Source organism: Hydra vulgaris, chromosome 09, assembly GCF_038396675.1.
Source record: "Hydra vulgaris chromosome 09, alternate assembly HydraT2T_AEP".
In the NCBI taxonomy this organism is placed as follows: Eukaryota; Metazoa; Cnidaria; class Hydrozoa; order Anthoathecata; family Hydridae; genus Hydra; species Hydra vulgaris.
Window position 1 is genome coordinate 45,787,501 of NC_088928.1, and position 20,221 is coordinate 45,807,721.

The window sequence follows — 20,221 nt, forward strand, 5'->3', positions numbered from 1 at the left end:
AGAAGGTAAATGATTCGGGTTGTCAGGAAAGCGAGTTGGAAAGTTTACTATTTGAGTTAGGGATTGAGATAGGCAAAAGTTGTGGGCTTTAATGCCTGCAGAGTCACTGACACTAGAGCCAAGCCATTCAGAGTGGTGAGCATTAAAGTCACCGACAACAACTATATTAGCTGATGGATAAAGAGAGAGGGCTTGGTCAATATGATCAGAAATATCATCAAAAAGAGTGCAATCTTGAGATAAAGGAAAGCAATATAGGACAAAGAGAAAGGCAATAGAGTGAAGTGGTACTAAACAAAAGCACATGAAAGTATAGTCTGTGGATTCAAATCTAGTTTCATGACAAATGGGTGAATTCTTACGAATAAAAATGCCCATGCCAAGCCTGTGACTATTTGAGTCTTTACGAATTAAAGGAAGATAACCATCAACACTAAGATCACAAGATGAGACAGCTGAACTCAAATCAGTCTCACAAAGAGCGAATAGGTCTGGTGAACTTTGCAAGAGATAAGACTCAACAGAAGAAAAGTTACTTCAAAGACCACAAGTATTAGTTAATAAACTAATACTTGTGGTTAATAATTAGTTAACTTGGTGATGATGATGGTTTTTTGTGTTTTATAGTTTTTGTGACTTTATTCATTTTTAAATTAGATTGACGAACTTGAACCAAAGCATAGATAGTACTCAGAACACTGTTTAATAGCCCAAGCAATTGCCTCATTTCTACTAATAAACTCTACGCCATAAAAAAGGGCTTCAAATGTGGCTTCCGCAATGCACACGAAAAGTACAAACAGGGACACTATCCATGCGCAACATGGCACAGTTAATTCTTTGATATTTTTCAGCTGTTTATAGAATCAGTCTTTCTGAGAGCTACCGCAGAGTTCGGAAACCTGACTACCAGCCGGCCTCAGAAACATAAAACTGAGTTTTAGAGCTGCACCCTCATTAAGAGATAATAGAATGCGTTGCCTTGTCATAAAAATAGAGACACAAGCAAAACCCATGCATTGAGTCAAGAAGATCCAGCATTCAACATCTTAAACTGGAAACAATGTATTAAAAACACATCTGCGCCAGCCTAATAGATGAAGAAGGGGTGCAAAGCTGGTCAATAGATAGAATATGTTTACCTCTTAAGTCTTTGCCTAGGAGGCCTTCTACAAGACAGTAGCCGGATGCATTTAACATCTGCCCAAGATGAGTATTTTTATCGAGTTACCATCTCTAGCCTTTACTCAACCAAGAGCCCCAAGGCAGAGGGTGGTTTAAGTCGGAGTTGACATCTCCTAGCCTTTGCCTAAAAAGGGGTATCCAACAAAGCAGCAGGACATGAAGCAGATTGTATTGGGTTACATGTTACCTGTAGCAGGATAACCTGATTTGGTAACATGTAACCCGTGTTACCAGTATCAGGTTATCCTGATATATACATATATACACATATATATATATGTGTGTATACATATATATATGTGTATATATATTTATATATATGTATATATATATTTATATACTATATATGTTTATATATCATAGATATGTATAAATCAGTTAAAATCTAGATCATATATATGTATAGATAAGTTGAAGTTTATTTTGTTTCTAGTTATTATTTTTATGTTATTTGCTTATTTTATTGTATGATAATAATAAAATCAGCACTTTTTAAACTTTGTTTTAGCTAAGAACATTGCATATAATTTATTTTAGTCAATCATTTGTACATCTTATTCATGCTTAAAAAATAATGTCTTCCATTAAACCTGAGTTCATAGATAGCTAAGGTGACACTAATAAGGTGAGGGCAGAAAACCACCTCACCACTAGCTTGAGATTTTAGATGTCTAATAAATTTGTATGACCACAACATTAGTATAAAAATAATAATATTAAGTACTTAATTTAATATTAATTTTTAATGTAAATGATAAATTAAAAGCTAATAAAAACAGTAATTATTATTATACTAGGAAAATTTAGGTAGTTTCTATTTTTTAGGAAGTTACTTTAATATATTTACATATAGAGAAAGAAAAGGAGAGGTTTAAAAAAAGTTCAATTTAAATGATCTTGATAAAAAAAACTACGCTGTCTCAGGCAGCATGAATGCTCAGGGCACTTCAGTTTACTAGTCTGCTCAATCTTTGTTTAAAGTTTTTGAAAAATGTGCAAATAAAATTTGGAGAAAGGCTTCTCGATGTGATGCAACAATATGTTGTTTATGACAACAATGGAGATAAAAAATAGAATAGATTACTTTTTGTGTACAAAGTTTATTCTGCTTTCAGGAGTCCCACCAGTCTAAGCAAAAGAAAACTCTAGTATAGTCTTTCCTCCTTAACAAATAATCAAACACACTCAAAATCACATAACATATTACTTAAATTATAAAAAGAAGTTGAAACTTTTAGAAATTCTTGTTAAATATTTAAAATAAATTGTTTTTGATAAGTAAAATTGTAGTTATAACATCTAAAATATTAGTTATATTAAACATACATTTAAATGAGTAATTTTAATCTTATTCTGAATATAGACATTTGTAAACCTTACTATGAATCTAAATGAAAACGCCACACCGCGTAATAACTAAATATCAGCCAAATAAAAATGTAAATTATACTATTTTTAGGGGAGAAAAAAAAATGATACAATTTTAATCAAATGTTCATATATTTATTTATTCCATAGGAAAAAATATATCACAATACCTGTATTAGTCTTGCCCTCAAGACACTTAAAATAAGTTGTTTTAGTTATTTCGAGGTCTTTATATATATATATATATATATATATATATATATATATATATATATATATATATATATATATATATATATATATATATATATATATATATATATATATATATGTATATATGTATATAAGTAAATATATATATATAAATCCTGAATTAATTTGAAAGATATTATTGTATATATACTATATGTATATATAGATATAATTTGTTGACATTTTTTGGTTACTTTATTCCATAAGGCTTTTTTAAAAAAAGAAGAAAAAAATGTAGAATAATAAAACAGAAGATTGCTGCCACAAACCCTTAGTTGATGTAGTTGCACTCCTTGAATATTCTACCTATTTAGTCATTTGATGTATGTACTGAAGCCCCCAGCAGCCTGCTATTTTGGTATGTTTTCAGCATGTTTCTTATTCATCTAACTAATATATATATACACACACACATAGATAAATTTCTGGAATAAAGTCATCATATTATAAATCAAAATTAGCAAAGTGTTTAAGAACAGTTCAGACCTCAATTTGCGGATAGCTACTTAATAGTAATCTGCAGTAGCTACTTAATTATACTAATTATTAAATTTTTTTTAGGAACCCTCAATTATTAACAAGTCATCATCAAAAATACTAGAAAAATGTGAAATTTTACTCAAGTTGATAGGACGTCCTAATATTTCGCATTCTCAAATTGAAGATAAAATTGCATCAGCATCAAGTTTTTGGTTGAAATGTTGGGAAATCGTTAATCAACTCTCAACACAACATTTAGAAGTGATGTTAGGAGCTTTAAATAAAGTTTCAATCTCAGTCATTCAAGATGCTTATCCTCCAATTGAGCAAATCAAAACAGCGGTTAAAAATTATTTATTAGGAAGCAAAGGTTCAAATGAAATATTGAGCAAAGTAGAAATGGTTCATAACATGGTTAAGGTTACAATTAATTATTTTAAACAATAATATTTTTGTACATATATATTAAATCTTGTTAAAAATTATTGCCCTGAGCACAAATTGCGTTTTATGAAGTCAACAACTTTGCATTCTATGTTATGTTAAAACTAATTTTATTGGTCAAGTTATTTGTTATTTAGTTTATGTCTGTGTTATTTGTCTGTTGAAGAATTATTACTTTATTTGAAGTATTATCTTTTGTTGGGTTTTAAATAGGATTGGTTGTTAAATATGATTGGCTGCTTTCTGTTTTAAATATTGTCGCCACTAGCATGTTATTATTACTTGTAGAGTTTGTTTTTAGCATACTAAGTAACTTTAATTGTACTGATTTGACAGGGTAGAAGTTGTTAATTGGTTCATTATTTTAAACAAAATTAAAACTAAATTTGTTTTATTTTTGGATCATATGCTTTCTGAAGTAAATTGGTAATGGAAAATATTTTTCAAGTGCATTTATGATAAGTGGTTAATTTAATCATTAACCTTACTTCTGTTTCAAAATTGATAAAAATTGAATAATCTTTTTTCTTATTTGAATAAATCTCTTGTAGGATTAACAAAGTTTAATTAGTCTGTTTATTAGGGTACATTTTTTTTTTTTTGAAAATGATAATTAAGGAGTGATTTTATTATGGTTTGGGGTATGCTAATCAAGATTTATCTAAAAAGATTTTTTTTTTGAAAATCAATATGAAAGATGTAAAAAAAAAGATAGAAACAACATATTTATGGCAAAATTTAATGAAATTGTTTTTTTCATATTTTTAATTAACCGAGCCCACTTCCAACCGCAGAATCATAGAGCACAATTAGTAATTTGTATTTGTTTAGAATTAGTAGTGAAGTTAATTAAAAGTCTATAATAAATAAAAAGTAGTTTGACGTATTTTACTAGTGACTTTTGATATAATAGTTTTTGTTTTATTGCAAATAATGAACAAAATAAAATATTGTGTTATGGAGAGTTCAAAATTATAATGACTAGAGGTTTCTCTACAAATGATTTGATTTAATACTTTGTAGTAGAAAAAGGTTGGCTAGAAACTCTAGCTTTTACCAGGAGAGATGTACTAAGAAAAGGTACACTTATTCACAATAATTGTTTTATTTTGTCAATCTTGATATCTGAGTCTTCAATGCCCAATTGATAGGAAATCTTACAATTTAAATTGTTTCGAACAAAAAATTTTAGAAAAGTTTAAATTTGATAATTTTTGTAAGTGATGTCATCTATGTCTAAAATAATATCTCGATATTGGTAGAATTGGTTTAAAATAATGTTCTCAGTACATCTTTTTTTCTCAGCCTAGCCTTGTTAAAGGGCCCTTTAGTAATCTCTCAAAAAATGCTGATAAAATGATGAAAGATAAAATTTTATCTTTCTGGAACTAGTTTAGAGACATTTCTAATTAAGCAGAACCAAAATTGAAAATTTTCAAATTCTGGCAAGGTAAGGTGAACAAATTGTTGGATAAAACAAAAAGGTTGATTAACATATTACTTTGTCTTAATGAAAATGCTCCATGTAGGGAGGTATAAAATTGTTTTAGTTTAATAGCTGTAATTCATATTTTTTGCATTTGATCTTCAGATACTAAGGTGCCGAAACTTGATTAAATATGGCTCAAATCTCAAAGAGACAAAGTTGGAGAAAAACCAGACTACCAAAAGTATCAAGTTGACAAAATAAAAAACAAAAAGACAGGAAAAAAGCATGTTTAGGCAGGATAAAGAAAAATAACAACTTTTGCATCTTTGTAAAATAAGGAAAAATTCCAATAAAAGTCATAATAATTTACACATTCAAATAGAAAATATTGAAGATTTGATTAAATCTGATGGATTGACTCCAAAAATGGTTTATTTGTGTAATTCTAAAATCTTTTGGAGTGTCAGAGAACAATTTATAACTAAAAATTGGGTTTCCTCAGAAAAATTAATTATTGAAGAATCTATTATGGGTATAGATGTAAAAAAACATATAGATGGAAAAAAAACTTCTACTTTGATTTTGATCATTGATTTAATTCTTGAAGTACATTTTAAGAGTATATATGTAGGTATTATTATGGGTTGATTACTATTAAGGGTATATATGTCATAGAAGTTACTATGAAGGGTATATATGTAATAGAAATTACTATTAAGGGTATATATGTAGGTAGGCAAAAACTATAAAGGGTATATAGGTAAGTAGGAAAACACTTCTACTTTGGTTTTGATCAAAGATCCAACTACTAAAAGACATTATCAAAGAATAGAAAGGAAAAGACAAGTTTTATAAATTAGGAAAACTACATAGTAGCTATTTGACCCATTATACATCTTCAAAAGGTTTGAACAAACCAACCAAAAGAACAGCTTTTAGGTTTTATAACTGGATGGTTCCCAAAGAAATTGACTAAACTATAACTGTGATTTAATATAAAATATAAAATCAATGACTAGGTCTGATAAGGATAGTAAATTATAAACTCATATGAAGAGAGACTAAACAAAAAAAAATGTTTTTGATCAACATGTATTTGCATACAAATTTTTTTTTTTACATTACATAACATTTTTTTTTACATTACACACATCTTTACAAACATTTTTTTTTACATTACATACAACTTTACATTACTTAAGTCAACAAGGCTTATAAGGTGATATTTTGAAAAAGCTAAAAGTTATTTTTAATTTGTGGCTTGAGCATACATATGTGGTTTATAATTAAAATGAAGTGTTCTGTAGTTGATTGGGCTTATCATTAGTTCAAATTTATTTTTCTTTTGAAAGGTCAAACAGTCAAAGTTAGGGATATTGTTTCAAAATCTATTCAAAATGTGGTGTTTTGTTCCGTTTAAAACATGATATATATATAAGAAAACATTTGTTCCACTGAACTTCTGATAAATTCCAAATTTAACATACTATGCTATATGTTATGTAATAGCTAGGGCCCTGCAAATCAATTTGATTTTTAAATTTATTGGTGCTTTAATTCAATATTTGATTCAGAAAAAATGAATCAAGTTTTTTGAATCATTTCTTTGTTTTTTATTGTTGTTTCTTTTCATACATACAGCGTTAAAAAGTTGTTAAATATTAACATGTATCAGAAAGTTTATCAATAAATATAAGTTTAGTTAAGTACAAAAAATATTTTATCAACTTGTTGCCCACACTTTTAGGTTGGAGGAGGGGATACAATTTTAGACCATTTTGTTCCCAGCCTCCAATCGCCGCAACCTTTTGCAAAGCACAATTATTTGACATAAGTATAAACACACAAATGTTTAGGTTTTGTTCCATGTTTGAAAGTTAGCTTTCTTGAACTCCAAAAAATGCTAGATCCATCACTGTCCACACACTGACACTAATCCTAGTATGTCATGTGCTCTTAAACTTCTTGGAATTGATTGGCAAGACTGCAGTGCTCTTAAACTCCAACTTTGTATGAAATCAGCTATCCATAGCCAACCAATTCTTTTGACATTAATTACTGAAGCTTATAAAATAGTTGGATTTCTTCACTCATTATTGATTTGCAAGAAATGCAAGAAGCAATTATTGAAATGCAAGTGCAATTATTGATAACTCTCACACCTATTTTAAATGCAGTATCTGAAGCCATTACTATTTTAAGTGTGGAAAAAAGCATGAGCTTTAATTTAGTTTATTCATGCATTACAATTTTGAAAAATTTATTTGAAAAATTCTTTGCTCAATTAATAAATAAGGGATAAGGAAATTTGTTAATGTTCTTACTACACAGTTGGAAATCAGGTTTGAATTTAGTAAAGACATTTTTCTTCCTGTACGCTTGTTGCTTAGAAAGGGTATTACGTCTTTCCAAGCAACATGCGGAGCATTTAGTTTGGGAGAAAAGAAACAAAAAGAGCTTATTAAGATAACATTCTAATTGTGTAATTGTAATTCGTAAGAATATAGAGATAAAAAGCTTAAACTTTTTGAATTTTTTTTAAATAGTAACTTGATTCAAGATTTGATTCGGTTAGCAAATCAAATACTGCTAATTCGCAGAGCTCTAGTATATGCATAACTAATTAATTAATGTAGAGTTCATATTCCTTGTTTAAATGCAAAAGCACCATTATTGTTTCTTTTTTCTTGCCCTTGTTTCTGTTGCTAACCTGCAATTTTGCAAACCTGCACAACCTGGTTTATCCAATGTGTAACAAAAGAAATGGCATCGAAATTTGCAATTGGTTTTTCTAATAACTTTACTTTTGTTAGATTGTATATATGTTCCTTTTAAATTAAATTCATAAGGCTTTCTCTGCTTTTGAACTCTAATAGTAATTGTGTGTGCTAATTTTTTAGCCCTTAAAACTGAATTAGGTAAATTGCAATTTGTGGATTCTTTTTTATAAGACGCTAAAAAAAATTAACTTTTTTTTATAATGACAAAATTAATCCCTATTTTTTTTTTGAAAATTTTATGTATGACATACTCTTATGTTTATTTAACAATGGTTTATGAAATATTTTACTTAACACACTGTGAACCACAATAACCGCCAGGTTTGAAGTCTCCCCACATCCAATTTTTTTTTCTTATTAAGAAGTAACATAGTATATAAGTTAAGTAAAGGTATTAAGAACCTCCATAGGAATGGCTAGAATAAAATTTTTACACATCTAAACTTCAGATAAAAGGGGAGGGGCGGTACAGCGTTAACCTTATTGAAGTTCATATATTTCACATTATTTCATGAAGAAACCTATTATTTTACTCTGTACTTGTGTACTCCCATAATATAAAGGCATTAAAAAAGTGTTAGAACATTTATATAACAGATTACAAAGAAAAAGAATGTAGATATAAAAACAACAACAAAATGCATTTAATGTGAAAAATATCTTGACTAAGCTTTGAAATACAAAAATAGCATTCTATTTTATCAATACTCAATTAAAAGTATTTTTAATGCTATTAAAATACTTTGTAAATAATAATTTTGACATAGTTGTGTAGCAAAATATATTAAATTGATCAGTAAACTTGTTAACTATTTATTAAATGTTGAAAATTCCACAACACTTGACTTTAACCGTTTAGCATAGTCTGGGTGGCTTTGTCGTCTCTTATATTTATTCCATGTCTTTTTAAACTCATGATGAACAGATTCACCTGCTTGTTCAGAGTAAATTCCAAGCCCATTATCAGTATTGGTACTTTTTAGAAATGGTACAATATGGTTAACTGCAATATGAACTTTCCACGGTATATTCAAAGAAATGTTTTCAAAGTAAGTATTAATATATTCCCTTAAATTAGCATAAGACATCTTGAATTGGAAAACAACAGATTCAATATCACCAACTTTTTCTTTAAAGGTGGCTTGCTTCATTGATTGAAACTTTCTTAAACATTCAATTACTGGTAGTAAATCAAGCTTTCCTTGATCAGCAATATCACGAGAAAGAACATCTAACTTATCTAAAAGTCTGTTGGCATTGTTGCCATCAAATCCAATGCCATGGTAACCTCTGAAAAATATGTAATTTGAGTTTAACCACTTTTCAAAGCCAGGCCATAGTTTCGATAATAGTTTTCCAAAAGTTGTAACTATTCCGATTAATGTATGCAACTGAGGTACTGGAACTAAATTTTCAATAATTGTGTATGGATCCTCTTCAAGATATAATAATCTTGGATTAATAACATTTTTATAATCAGCCATCTTTGATTTTGGTTTTCCAGCTTCTGTATATTTACTGTAATGATAATCGAGGGAACCAAGAGTTCGTTTTTCTCCACCATCCAAAAGACTCTCTCCTTCACACCACAAACAACTATATTTTCCAGCATGGCTTGTAATGCCAAACATTGAGTTTGCACACTTTAAATCAAATGCAACAGAATACTTAATATTTTGAAGATTAAGAGTATCAACTAATTTTCTAAGATTTCCATTGTGTTCAGACACTTCTTCTACAATAGCAACAATAAAACAACGCTTAACTCCAGAGTCATCAAGGTCAGGTTGGTTGCTAGTTTTATCATGCGGATTAAAAACATTCATAGTGACCTTTAAAAAACCTTGACAAGAATCCACAGCAACTCTTACAATTGTAGAAAGAGGGTCAATATTACTTTCAGTGATTATATCATGTATAAATTCATCAATATCTTTAATATAAACCATTGATTTATTTACTATATCACCAGCTTCAACAAATTCTTCTTCTTTACATGAAAAATATTCATTCATTTCTGCTTTTAAAGCCTCTAATTTTTTAACAATATTTCCTTCAATGCTACTTTGAAAGCCAAGACTTTTTCTAAATATAGAACACATTTTTTTGGTTTTACACTGAGATAGTTCTAAACATTTTATAAGCTCAATGATTGTTCCAAAAGATACTTGACTAAAATTAGCACGGTCACATTTATTGTCAGTAGTTCCGGCAACAATAGTTAATGGTTTCCCATAAGTAGCAATTGTGAATTTTTCACCTCTAAAAATATTTTCCTTTTCCATTTTTGTTTTTAAAATACTTGAAGCGACACGTTCTGCACTTGCTGATCCCAATGCATATGCTGCATTAACTAAATTTTTCACAGCTTGAACATCACTACAAAGATGAATAATGCCTGACTTAACAACTCCATAACATTTTAGGCACATCCTTTCATTTTTATCTTCATTTAACTCAGAAGTAATAATGTTAACATCTTTTGATATTTCTGAAACATCTGAAGTTCTTCTGATATCTTGACGGTTTATCTAATCAAAAAAAAAAATCTAAAGCTATATAAATTAGTAATATAAAAAATATAACACAATAAAAATAAACACATCGATGACAATTAGTTCCTAAAACAAGCTGTTTAAATGTTTGTTTTTTTTTCAAGTTTATTAAAGTTCATTGAGACACAGCTCTTTCTTTTTTTAAAATTAATAAAAAATAAAACAACTTTATTTAATTAAACACTAAGTCTTAAATATAGTTTTTTATTAATTTTATCAACTAACCTGAGAAATTTGCTTTAGCCACTTATCAAGGTATTTTGTATCGTTTTTTTCCAAACAAAGGTTTTTATAACAATTGCTACAAATAACTTTAGGATGGTTTGCTAAATTTTGATCATAGCTATCCCAAATAAAGGTTTTTATTTTTTCTTCAATAGCTTTAGATATTTTATGAAGCTTTGCTGACTTTTTACCAAAGATTTTAAAACAAACAGCACATAGATTGTTGACCGCCATTTAATAAAACTTGTCGTTGTGTACCAGAGTATGTCTAAAATCAAACTACGCCGATATTTGATTAGCAAATTATAGCCTTTTTTTCTGAAAATGGCGGATTTTTTTTAACTAAAAATTATAATTTTTATTCTTTGATTTTCATACATTTTTCCATTCCCCTAGAGGTTTTTACTAACCAAATATTTATTTTCATATATACAACTAAATATTTATAAAAAAAAATCTGATGTGGGAAGACTTCAAACCTGGCGGTCACTGGTTCATTGTGAACAGATAAAATACTTAAATAAGTTGTTATTTTTATGAGTTATGATTTTTAGTTGATTGCTTTTTTCAATAATATATAAGCAAGCAATTAATTTCAGCACTAATTACTTAGTGCTCATAAATAATTATCTATTCGAGTTGTTTTTTAAATGATTTGATCAAATAGTCATTTCAGGCCAAAGGGCATTAAGAAAATTGGATTTAAGGTTGGATCTTCGAAAATAAATAATATAATTTTTTTACATATACAAAAACTTTCCCAAAAATATTATTTACTCTATTATCACTGATAAACTGATGCTCTGGAATTTTTAACTGGTTATTAGCAGTTATAATGCCAAGATGTGTTTTTGTTCAAGTTAAATTACATTTTGTCATTTTGCAAAAAATTGATTTTATATAGCAATTTTTTATAGCAATTTTTAAAGCAATTTTAATCAATTTTTACATTTTTATAGCAATTTTAATTAATTTTTACATTTTTATTGCAATTTTAATCAATTTTTACATTTTTATGGTTAAAAAAAGTTCAAGTTTAACCATTTTCTTAAAAAAGGATTCAAAACCTGATAACAGAAGAAGAGAATAGTTAAATAATAATTCAATTATTCATGAAACAAATATTTTTTTACCACTGCAATATTAAGTAAGTGCTAAAAAAAAATCAATTTTTTTATATATTTTTTTTTTTTTTTAGTAATTATGTTAGTTTAGATTAATTTCGATTATATTTAAAGCACTGATTTTCCTAAGTTATCAATTATATTATTTTTACATTTACCAAATTTTAAAAATTATCAGTGCTTTTACTAAGCTTTTAAAAAATCAAAAGAAAAGAAAAAAAAAGAAAAGATAAATATGTTTAATCATCAAAAATATACAACAAGCACATATATAAAATATAAATATATAAAAATCCTTTTAAAATTTGACCAAACCATGAAAAAAGTTTGGTGATATTTGTTGGTGAAGGAAGTTATCTCTCATAATTAGATTTCTAATTACTCTAACTCCAAAACTTATCCCTTACCAGGGTTATTGCTTCAAAGTTTTGGGTTTGGCATTAAAAGAGTTTCAAATAAAAATGCATAAAATTTAGTAATTTCTTGACTACTATGGTCAAAATTGTCCCCTTTCCTTATAGCTATGGGATGGTGAATTTACTAAATAATATTATATTTTATACTAGTATCTTTTAGACTACATGTATTACGGATGTTTATAATTGTAATCAAATTAGGAAATCTTGGTGGAATAATGGATAATCAGTGAAGCTCTTGTTAATGTATATACTATTATACACCTTTAATATTTGAGGCTTTCATCAATAGTTCACTAATTGATTTGATCTACCAAAACATAGCTCTGATAAATTTCATGCTTCTTTAATAATTTTGGTATTGGGTCATTTTTTATTAGGAGTGTAATAGCTTTATCCTATGTTTTTATTTCAACTTTGTCTGTTTGGTCAGAAGCTACAGATAGTGTAACTGATAACTATTTGAGGTTATTCTCTTTTACAGAAGAGGTTTGGTGCTTTCACTTTTAAAATAAAAATGATTTTCTTTCTGCTGTTTATATACCTTTTTGTATGTTTTTAACCAGTTGAATTTGATCATCTACTGCATTTTCTTCAATTTTTGTAGTATATATATAATGGTTTTTATAAATAATAGATGATGTGATGACTTTGGTATCATATATAAAATTTAAATTTAGTGAAACTATTTATTTAGTTATGATATAAATATATATATTTAGTTACATATTACTCACGAAATAAACGTATGGTTATGTCTTTTCAGTGGGATTCATATGACATTCTGTCTGGTTCTATAGTTAATGAATTATTATTTGATAGAAATTTATTTTAATTTGCTAGGTTACTAATTCTAGCTGTAAGTTGTGATTTATCATATCTTTTAAACAACCGCACATGCCAGTGAAGGGCCCAGAATTTATATGGAAATAGTGCTTTTTTTCGTTGTTAGTTTCTACCTTGTTTGTTTAATTGAATAATATTTGCATTATTAAAAATATCATTTTCAATAAACATCAACACAATATTTTTATATTAACTTGAAATTTTCAGCAGACTAAAATTTTTCAGTTAAAGTTTGTAAAAAGTTTAAGTAAAATACTGTTTTTTTTTGGAAATATTTAAATAAATCAAAAAAGCTTTAGCTGTCCTGGAAAACTTTCAAGTTAACTATGCAAATTAATTTTTAGTTTTATCCCTATAGTTACCACAACTAATTTTTTTTTGAAGATCCTTTTCTTGACCTTTTTTTTTTTTTTTTTTATTACCTTGATTTGATCAAACACTTAGTCTTAGATGTCAACTTGAGTTTTGGATTAGTTATAGCTGTATGTCTGCATCACTGATTATTTTTTCATAATTTTGTTCAAAAATAAATTTAACAACATTTGTTTGCTATTTCAAACGAATGTGGCACAACTTGTGGTGCATACACTTAGCATGCACTACTTGCATTCCATACTAAGTTGGAATAACCTTGGTTAATGTTCTATTTATAGAAGCTACTTGCAATTCAATGGAAAGAAGAAAAAGAAATTGTGAAAAAAGAGCTTAAAACTATTTTGAGTTCAACAATTAGTGTTTTAAGCGCTGATTTACCAGACCATTTTGAGATCATTAAATCTATTTTAGAAACTATAACTAGCTTAGATAAACCGTGGGCTATAAAAGAAACATTAAAGTCAGTACAAAGTTCAACAAATTTGGTTGAGGTGGCAGCAGAAAGTTCATCATGGCAAAATGTTAATATATCTTGGCTTGCTAATGTAAAGTATTTTCAACCTGCTTTGTTACCTGTAATGAAAGTACCCAGTGATAAATCCAGCGGTGTTTATAACAGTGCTGAAGAATACTTTGAAATTGTGATGCAACTGTGGATTGGTTTAACATTTATTGATGGGAATTCTAATCTTAACCCAAAATGTTGTCATAAATTTCAAGAAAAGAAATGTGGACAAGTAATGATTTATATTTTTATCTTTTAAATAATGTTTTTAAAATTTTTTAAATAATCCTATAATATATTATTATTGAACTTAAAGTTGCTGCTGTTGTTGCTAGCTTGTACAAGTTTGCTTAGAACTCATGGGGGCCATTAAAGCCGAGTTAATGGCAAGCAAGTGTGGCAGCACTTTTTTTTATATAAAAATGAGAATGAAAATGTATACAAATGTCTAACTTATATAAACTTCAAATTATGTAATTTTAAAAATTATATCAAATTTTCACAGATTTACTTTTACATGAAAACAGCATCTTCCCAATTTTGGTTTATATTTTTTGTCGTTTTATAAAGTTTTATAAAGTCTTTTGTTTATTAAATAGTGTTAAAATTAAAAACAAACTATGCTTTAGTAGCGGAAGTGGTAAGCTCACTAAGCTTACCACTTTGGCTACTAACTAAGAGGTAAAATGCGCAAGTTCAAAACCTTTTGCTAGTATGTTTAGTTTGTTTTTTTTTCAAATATTTTCCCATTTTCTAAAATGCAAAATGAAACAAATTTGATTTTTTTTAAAACATATATAAAGATATTATATGCTATAACAAATGAAAGGAAGAGTGTTAAAAAAAGCTTAACAATTCTAAAAAAAATCAAAACATTGGAAAAAATTTGTTACACATATGTCATAGAGGTACTTACGTTATTAGTGTGCTTAGGTTAATAATTTAGTTTGTGCATTAAACACACAAAATAAGATACAACTTTCTTTCTTATTGGAAAAATGATATAACATTAAAAGTTTTATTTTTTTTTAAATTAATTAATGGGGCGAGGGACTTGGTAATGTGCAAGTGGTCTGAACACAAATTTAATAAAAATTTTATAGATACTTATTGAAGAAAAAACTAATTAGCTCGTCTAAGTTTTTTTTTATGGAAGATTACAATTTCACAAAAAGAAAATATAAAGTAGTAAACATTAATTATTTGCTTAAAGCAATGATGTTGAAGGTTTTTATTTTCCACCACTTACTAAAATTATTGAAATAAAACAAATAAATAAACCAATGATCAGTGTGGAATAGACTTATATACGGTATTATAAGGAATATGGTAAGTTCATTATTTAATATATTTTTAAGTCTATTTTAAATATTTTAACAAACTTTTTATAACAGTTGTAATTTATCTATAAATTTCAATCGCATATTCTTAATTTTAATTTGATGTGTACTGATATTCAAGCCACTGACAAATTGCAGTTTATGCAACAGTTACTAAAGTGTTTAAAAACTTTTAAGATTATTTATATTACTGAAATTTATTTTTAATAACTTTAAAAGGTACACAATATGTATAGTTTTCCTATACACACACAGATAAATATATATACACACACGCATAAATATATATATATATATATATATATATATATACATATATTTTTTTTTTTTTTTTTTTGTGATAGTACAATAGAAGTCTTTTCAAAAACTGATTTTAAATTATTGTCTAAAACAGATAGTATCAAAATACCATTTAGAGTAGTTAACAAATTTTCAAAATAAATATTTGCAAAATTTGTAGTTACAAAAGGTATAATTTTGTTCTTTTCTCTTTTTTGCGGTGCTGGTCCCTGTAGTTGAGCTATAAAGGTTCCATTATTAATGATTTTTACTGGGTAATTGCATCGAACTAAAAAATGTTTTGAAGTTGAATGTTGTTGAAGTCTGATTCCCAAAAAATGTTGTTGAATTCTGATTTCCATTTTTTTTGGATTAGATACGAAACAAATGGTTCGTTTAGCTAATGTAAAAGGTATATTTTCCTTTGTGTGTTTAGGGTGATGGCTTTTGTAATTTAGTCATAGAAGTTTGTAGGTTTATAAAAAATATCTGTTTCAATAATGTTGTTATCATGTAGAATTACTGTTATATCTAAAAACTTTATTTCTCTAAAAATTTCTAATTTCTAATTTCTAATTTCTCTAAAAATTGATACTGTGCGGTATTCCTAAATGAAATTTTAGATTGTTCTTTTGTATATTTGATATCGGGGTGTAAAGAGTTGAGACACTGTAACAGCAAATTAACATAAATTGATTTTAATAAAGCGACAAAACCATCATCCATGTATCTTTTGAAATTGTTTTGAATATTCTCAAATTGAATTTTGTTGAAAAAAATTGGTAAAAATTTAGGAAATAATTTCACTTCTTCAAGATATCCTACTACTAAACAAGCATATGGTGGAGCCATTTTTTTTCCCATAGCTGTTCCAATTAGTTGATTGAAAAACTCACTATTGAAAGTAAAATTATTGTTCTTTAAAATAAAATTCATGCTTTCTAAAATAAAAGCTTCCGAACATCTGATTGGTATATCATCATGTAAGATGATTGGCATTTCATTAGAGTACTACCTAACAATATGGAGTACCAAAATACTACTTAATACAGTGTTGATATTTCTAATCTTTATACTAGTATTTCTCATGAACTAGGTTTAGAAGCAATTAAATTTTGGATAAGTAAATTAAATGATGATATACCAATCAGATTTTGGGAAGCTTTTATTTTAGAAAGCGAAAAAGAACCTCCAACTATTGGTCTTCCATTCAGATCATCGGGGCATAAACATTCAATATATTCTTAATTAGATTATTTTATAAAATTTTCTATTGCATTAGATTTGTGAATTTTCGGTAACACATAAAAATTGCTAGTTTTCCATTCATAGTTTTTGAGATATATAATTTCTTTTTTTGTTAAACATATATTTAAATATATATATATATATATATATATATATATATATATATATATATATATATATATATATATATATATATATATATATATATATATATATATATATATATATATATATATATATATATATATATATATATATATATATATATATATATATATATATATATATGTAAAATGATATTTTGTATTTGCAAATAAAATACAAAAGCTCTTGTACTTTTGTATATTTATATTATCTATATTTATATTATTGTAGAGAATTATGCATATATACAAATTTATAAACAAAAAAAAACAACTAATAATAGTTTCATTTTTAGTAATAGTCTCATGCTTAAAGGCAATCATCAGCCATATAATACAAATCAAGAAACAAAAAACCTGTTAAACTATAATGGTACAGTGGTGTGTGCTCTGTCATCATAACAACAAACAACAAAATGAAAAAAGAAAAATTTAAAAACGGCTGAATAATCACCCTTTATCGAATTTTGCAAGAAGAAATTTGCTTTTATGTCTACATTTAAATACTAATTTATTAGCATCTAAATGTAGACATTATATTTAGATACTCTTATTTAATAAGTTATCATTGGTGTAAGATATCATGACATACTTTTCGTATAGACATAGGTTGCATCATTTTTATATTTTTTGATATTAAAAGATTTTGCGTAGTTAGTGTATCTAAGTTTGAATGTGGTTTCACTATCTCCAAAACTTTTTCGTTTCCATCCGTTGTGCTTGGGTGTAGAGTGGCTTGTTACACTATGTTATTTACTTATTTTTTTGTTAATTAAACACCCCAAGGCCAAAAAGGCCAGTACTGACGAGGAGGCTACTTTATTAAGGTTATAACCCTCTTTCAACTCTATTACTCCTAAACACAATCCTTGACAAATAAGGCCGCTGCGTGGAGAAACAAATTTTACAATTTACAAGGCACTGTTGATGCAAACGGCACTTGATTTTAATAATACAATTGCTATGTTTATTGTAATCTGAAGTGTTGTTTTCATTATATAAAGGTTATGAGAGGTAACGATTAATTTCGAGTTTGGCATACAACATTAACTCACCTTTAGAGTATTTCTATTCAATTCTTGTGGCGTTTAATAGCCAGCATATAAGTGTTTGTCTATTAAATCTAAAAAAAGTTAACCAATTTTGATAGAAACATTTTTACTATATGGGGGATTAAAAAGATTTGATTGCGCTTACAGTTTTTTGATAGATATTGGATAAGTTTTGGAATATAATTAAATTTATATTTGATACAAGACTTTTTAAATGCATTTTAATACATATCGGCAGAGTTTGAAAAAATAGCTTCATTAGGTTTAATTAGCTGACAGCCTTAACTCTACAGAAGGAGGAAGTTGCTTTAAAACTCTAGGAGAATGATGGAATCAACATGTATATATTTTAGTTCATTATTTGGTTTTCGAAATGGTCTTAAAGATTGGTCATTAAGGTTAAGTGTCATGTTAAGAAAGTTTAAAACTTTTATGTTACATTGTTTAAAGATAGAGTGTTTGTTATTTTTAAAAATTTGTGTTTTTTATTGTATCCATGAGATGGCCACAAGTATTTTTAAAAACCACTAACCCATCATTTCAGTATAAGCCAAAATCTGTTTTTCTAAAATGCTGGGAAAGCTGAAAAAGAAGAAAAATTTCGACTAACTCATATACCTCTGCATTGTCAAAAGTACCCATAGCAACATCAAACAAACCAATGGTCTTTTTAATCCAAGGCTGCTTATTATTAAACAACAATGATTTTTTTGGGTTTAATTATTAGTTTAGGGTAATTCCATCTCAAATCAGCAGGCTAATGTCACACCATTTTTTAGATTTTGCTAATTTTTTTATATGTTATAGGGTTTATGAAATTTAGGAAAATCTGAAATTTGGAACCTCCATGTGGTTCTTGAGATATTCAGGATATAAATATCTTACTTATGCTAACTCAGCATTTTTTGAAAAACATTTTTTTGTTGTTAAATAGCAATATTTTATAAATCAAATGAGGTATCATCCTGAAATTTTGTACATAGACAATCTTTCTCATGGTGGATACAAATTTAAATTAAAAATTTTTAAGACCACTTTGATTACATGTAAATTAGATAATAAAGGCATATATTTTGGGGTATTTTGATGATCAAAATAGTTATGTCACCTTGATAATTTTTTTTGTAGGCATTGTTATAACTTACAATATAGGTATCAAACATCACTATTAATAAAAATACGTTACTGCATTTTTTAACTTTTCTAAATGCAGCTAAAAATTTGTAAAACTTCTTGTTATATATAATTTAACTTATTTATGACAAAACAAGCTACATCTTAATTTTATATTGTAAAAAGTTGTTGTTAAAGTTTTTTTAAAGCAATAATAAATTTATACTTTAATACTGCAATAATAAATTTATACTTTAATATTTATACGGTTTCCGCCTTCCTCCACTTCCCCCTCCTTGTAAAAAAAATTATAATAATTGTTCTTTCCAAATTTAATATTTTTCCACAATTGAAAATTTTGTTTTGTTAAAAATTTTTCTTTTAAGCTTTTAGGAGGCTCAATAATTAGAATTAGAATTTTTATTTATCGAATTTTTTTGTAAAAGATCAACGTTTTTTTAAATATAAAAACTTTTCTAGGCTGTAATCCAAGTTCATTTATGAAAGACATTTTTTGTAAAAGGCTATTGTTATAAAAGACTTTTTTTTCTTTTATAAATAAAACTTTTTATTTCCTCATTATTATATTATTGCTTCTGGTTTCATGTTGTAAATATAAGTTTCCTGTTACTTTGCAGGATTTTTATATTTACCTAACTAGTTCATAAATGTTTAATGATTACTACATGATCTGTAAATAAAATAAAAATTAATTAAATTTTAATCATGTATAAGAGGAAGTCATATAATATGGCACATCCAATTATATGGATATTATAAAATGCATAAATAATTTACCATTAACTAAATAACGTTTATGGTATTTCTAAAAAAGATTTATTTCGGAAAATATTTTAAAAGTAGATTTTTTGAATAAGTTTAAAAGTTGGAAAATATGAAAAAGTGTTCTATTAGATTATAATGTAATGTTGATTGCCACAAATAAGGTTTAACAAGAAGACAAGGTCTTTTAGATCTATCAACACTTATAAGTGATTAAAAATCTGAGTTATTATAGAGAGCTGGTTTATTTGATTGTGGAAAATCGTTTACAACAATTTG

At 26.8% G+C, this 20,221-nt stretch overlaps 1 protein-coding gene across 4 annotated transcripts in view; it reads left to right on the forward strand.

Annotated features, from left to right (window-relative positions):
* LOC136084823 (uncharacterized) overlaps nucleotides 1-20,221 on the forward strand; it is a 174,261-nt gene that overhangs the window by 42,601 nt on the left and 111,439 nt on the right. For all 4 annotated transcript variants that reach the window (XM_065805866.1, XM_065805867.1, XM_065805868.1 and 1 more), the window contains 2 exons: nucleotides 3,367-3,705; nucleotides 13,758-14,216. In XM_065805866.1, coding sequence (XP_065661938.1) covers nucleotides 3,367-3,705; nucleotides 13,758-14,216 — 798 coding nt within the window. The remainder of the gene's footprint in view (nucleotides 1-3,366; nucleotides 3,706-13,757; nucleotides 14,217-20,221) is intronic.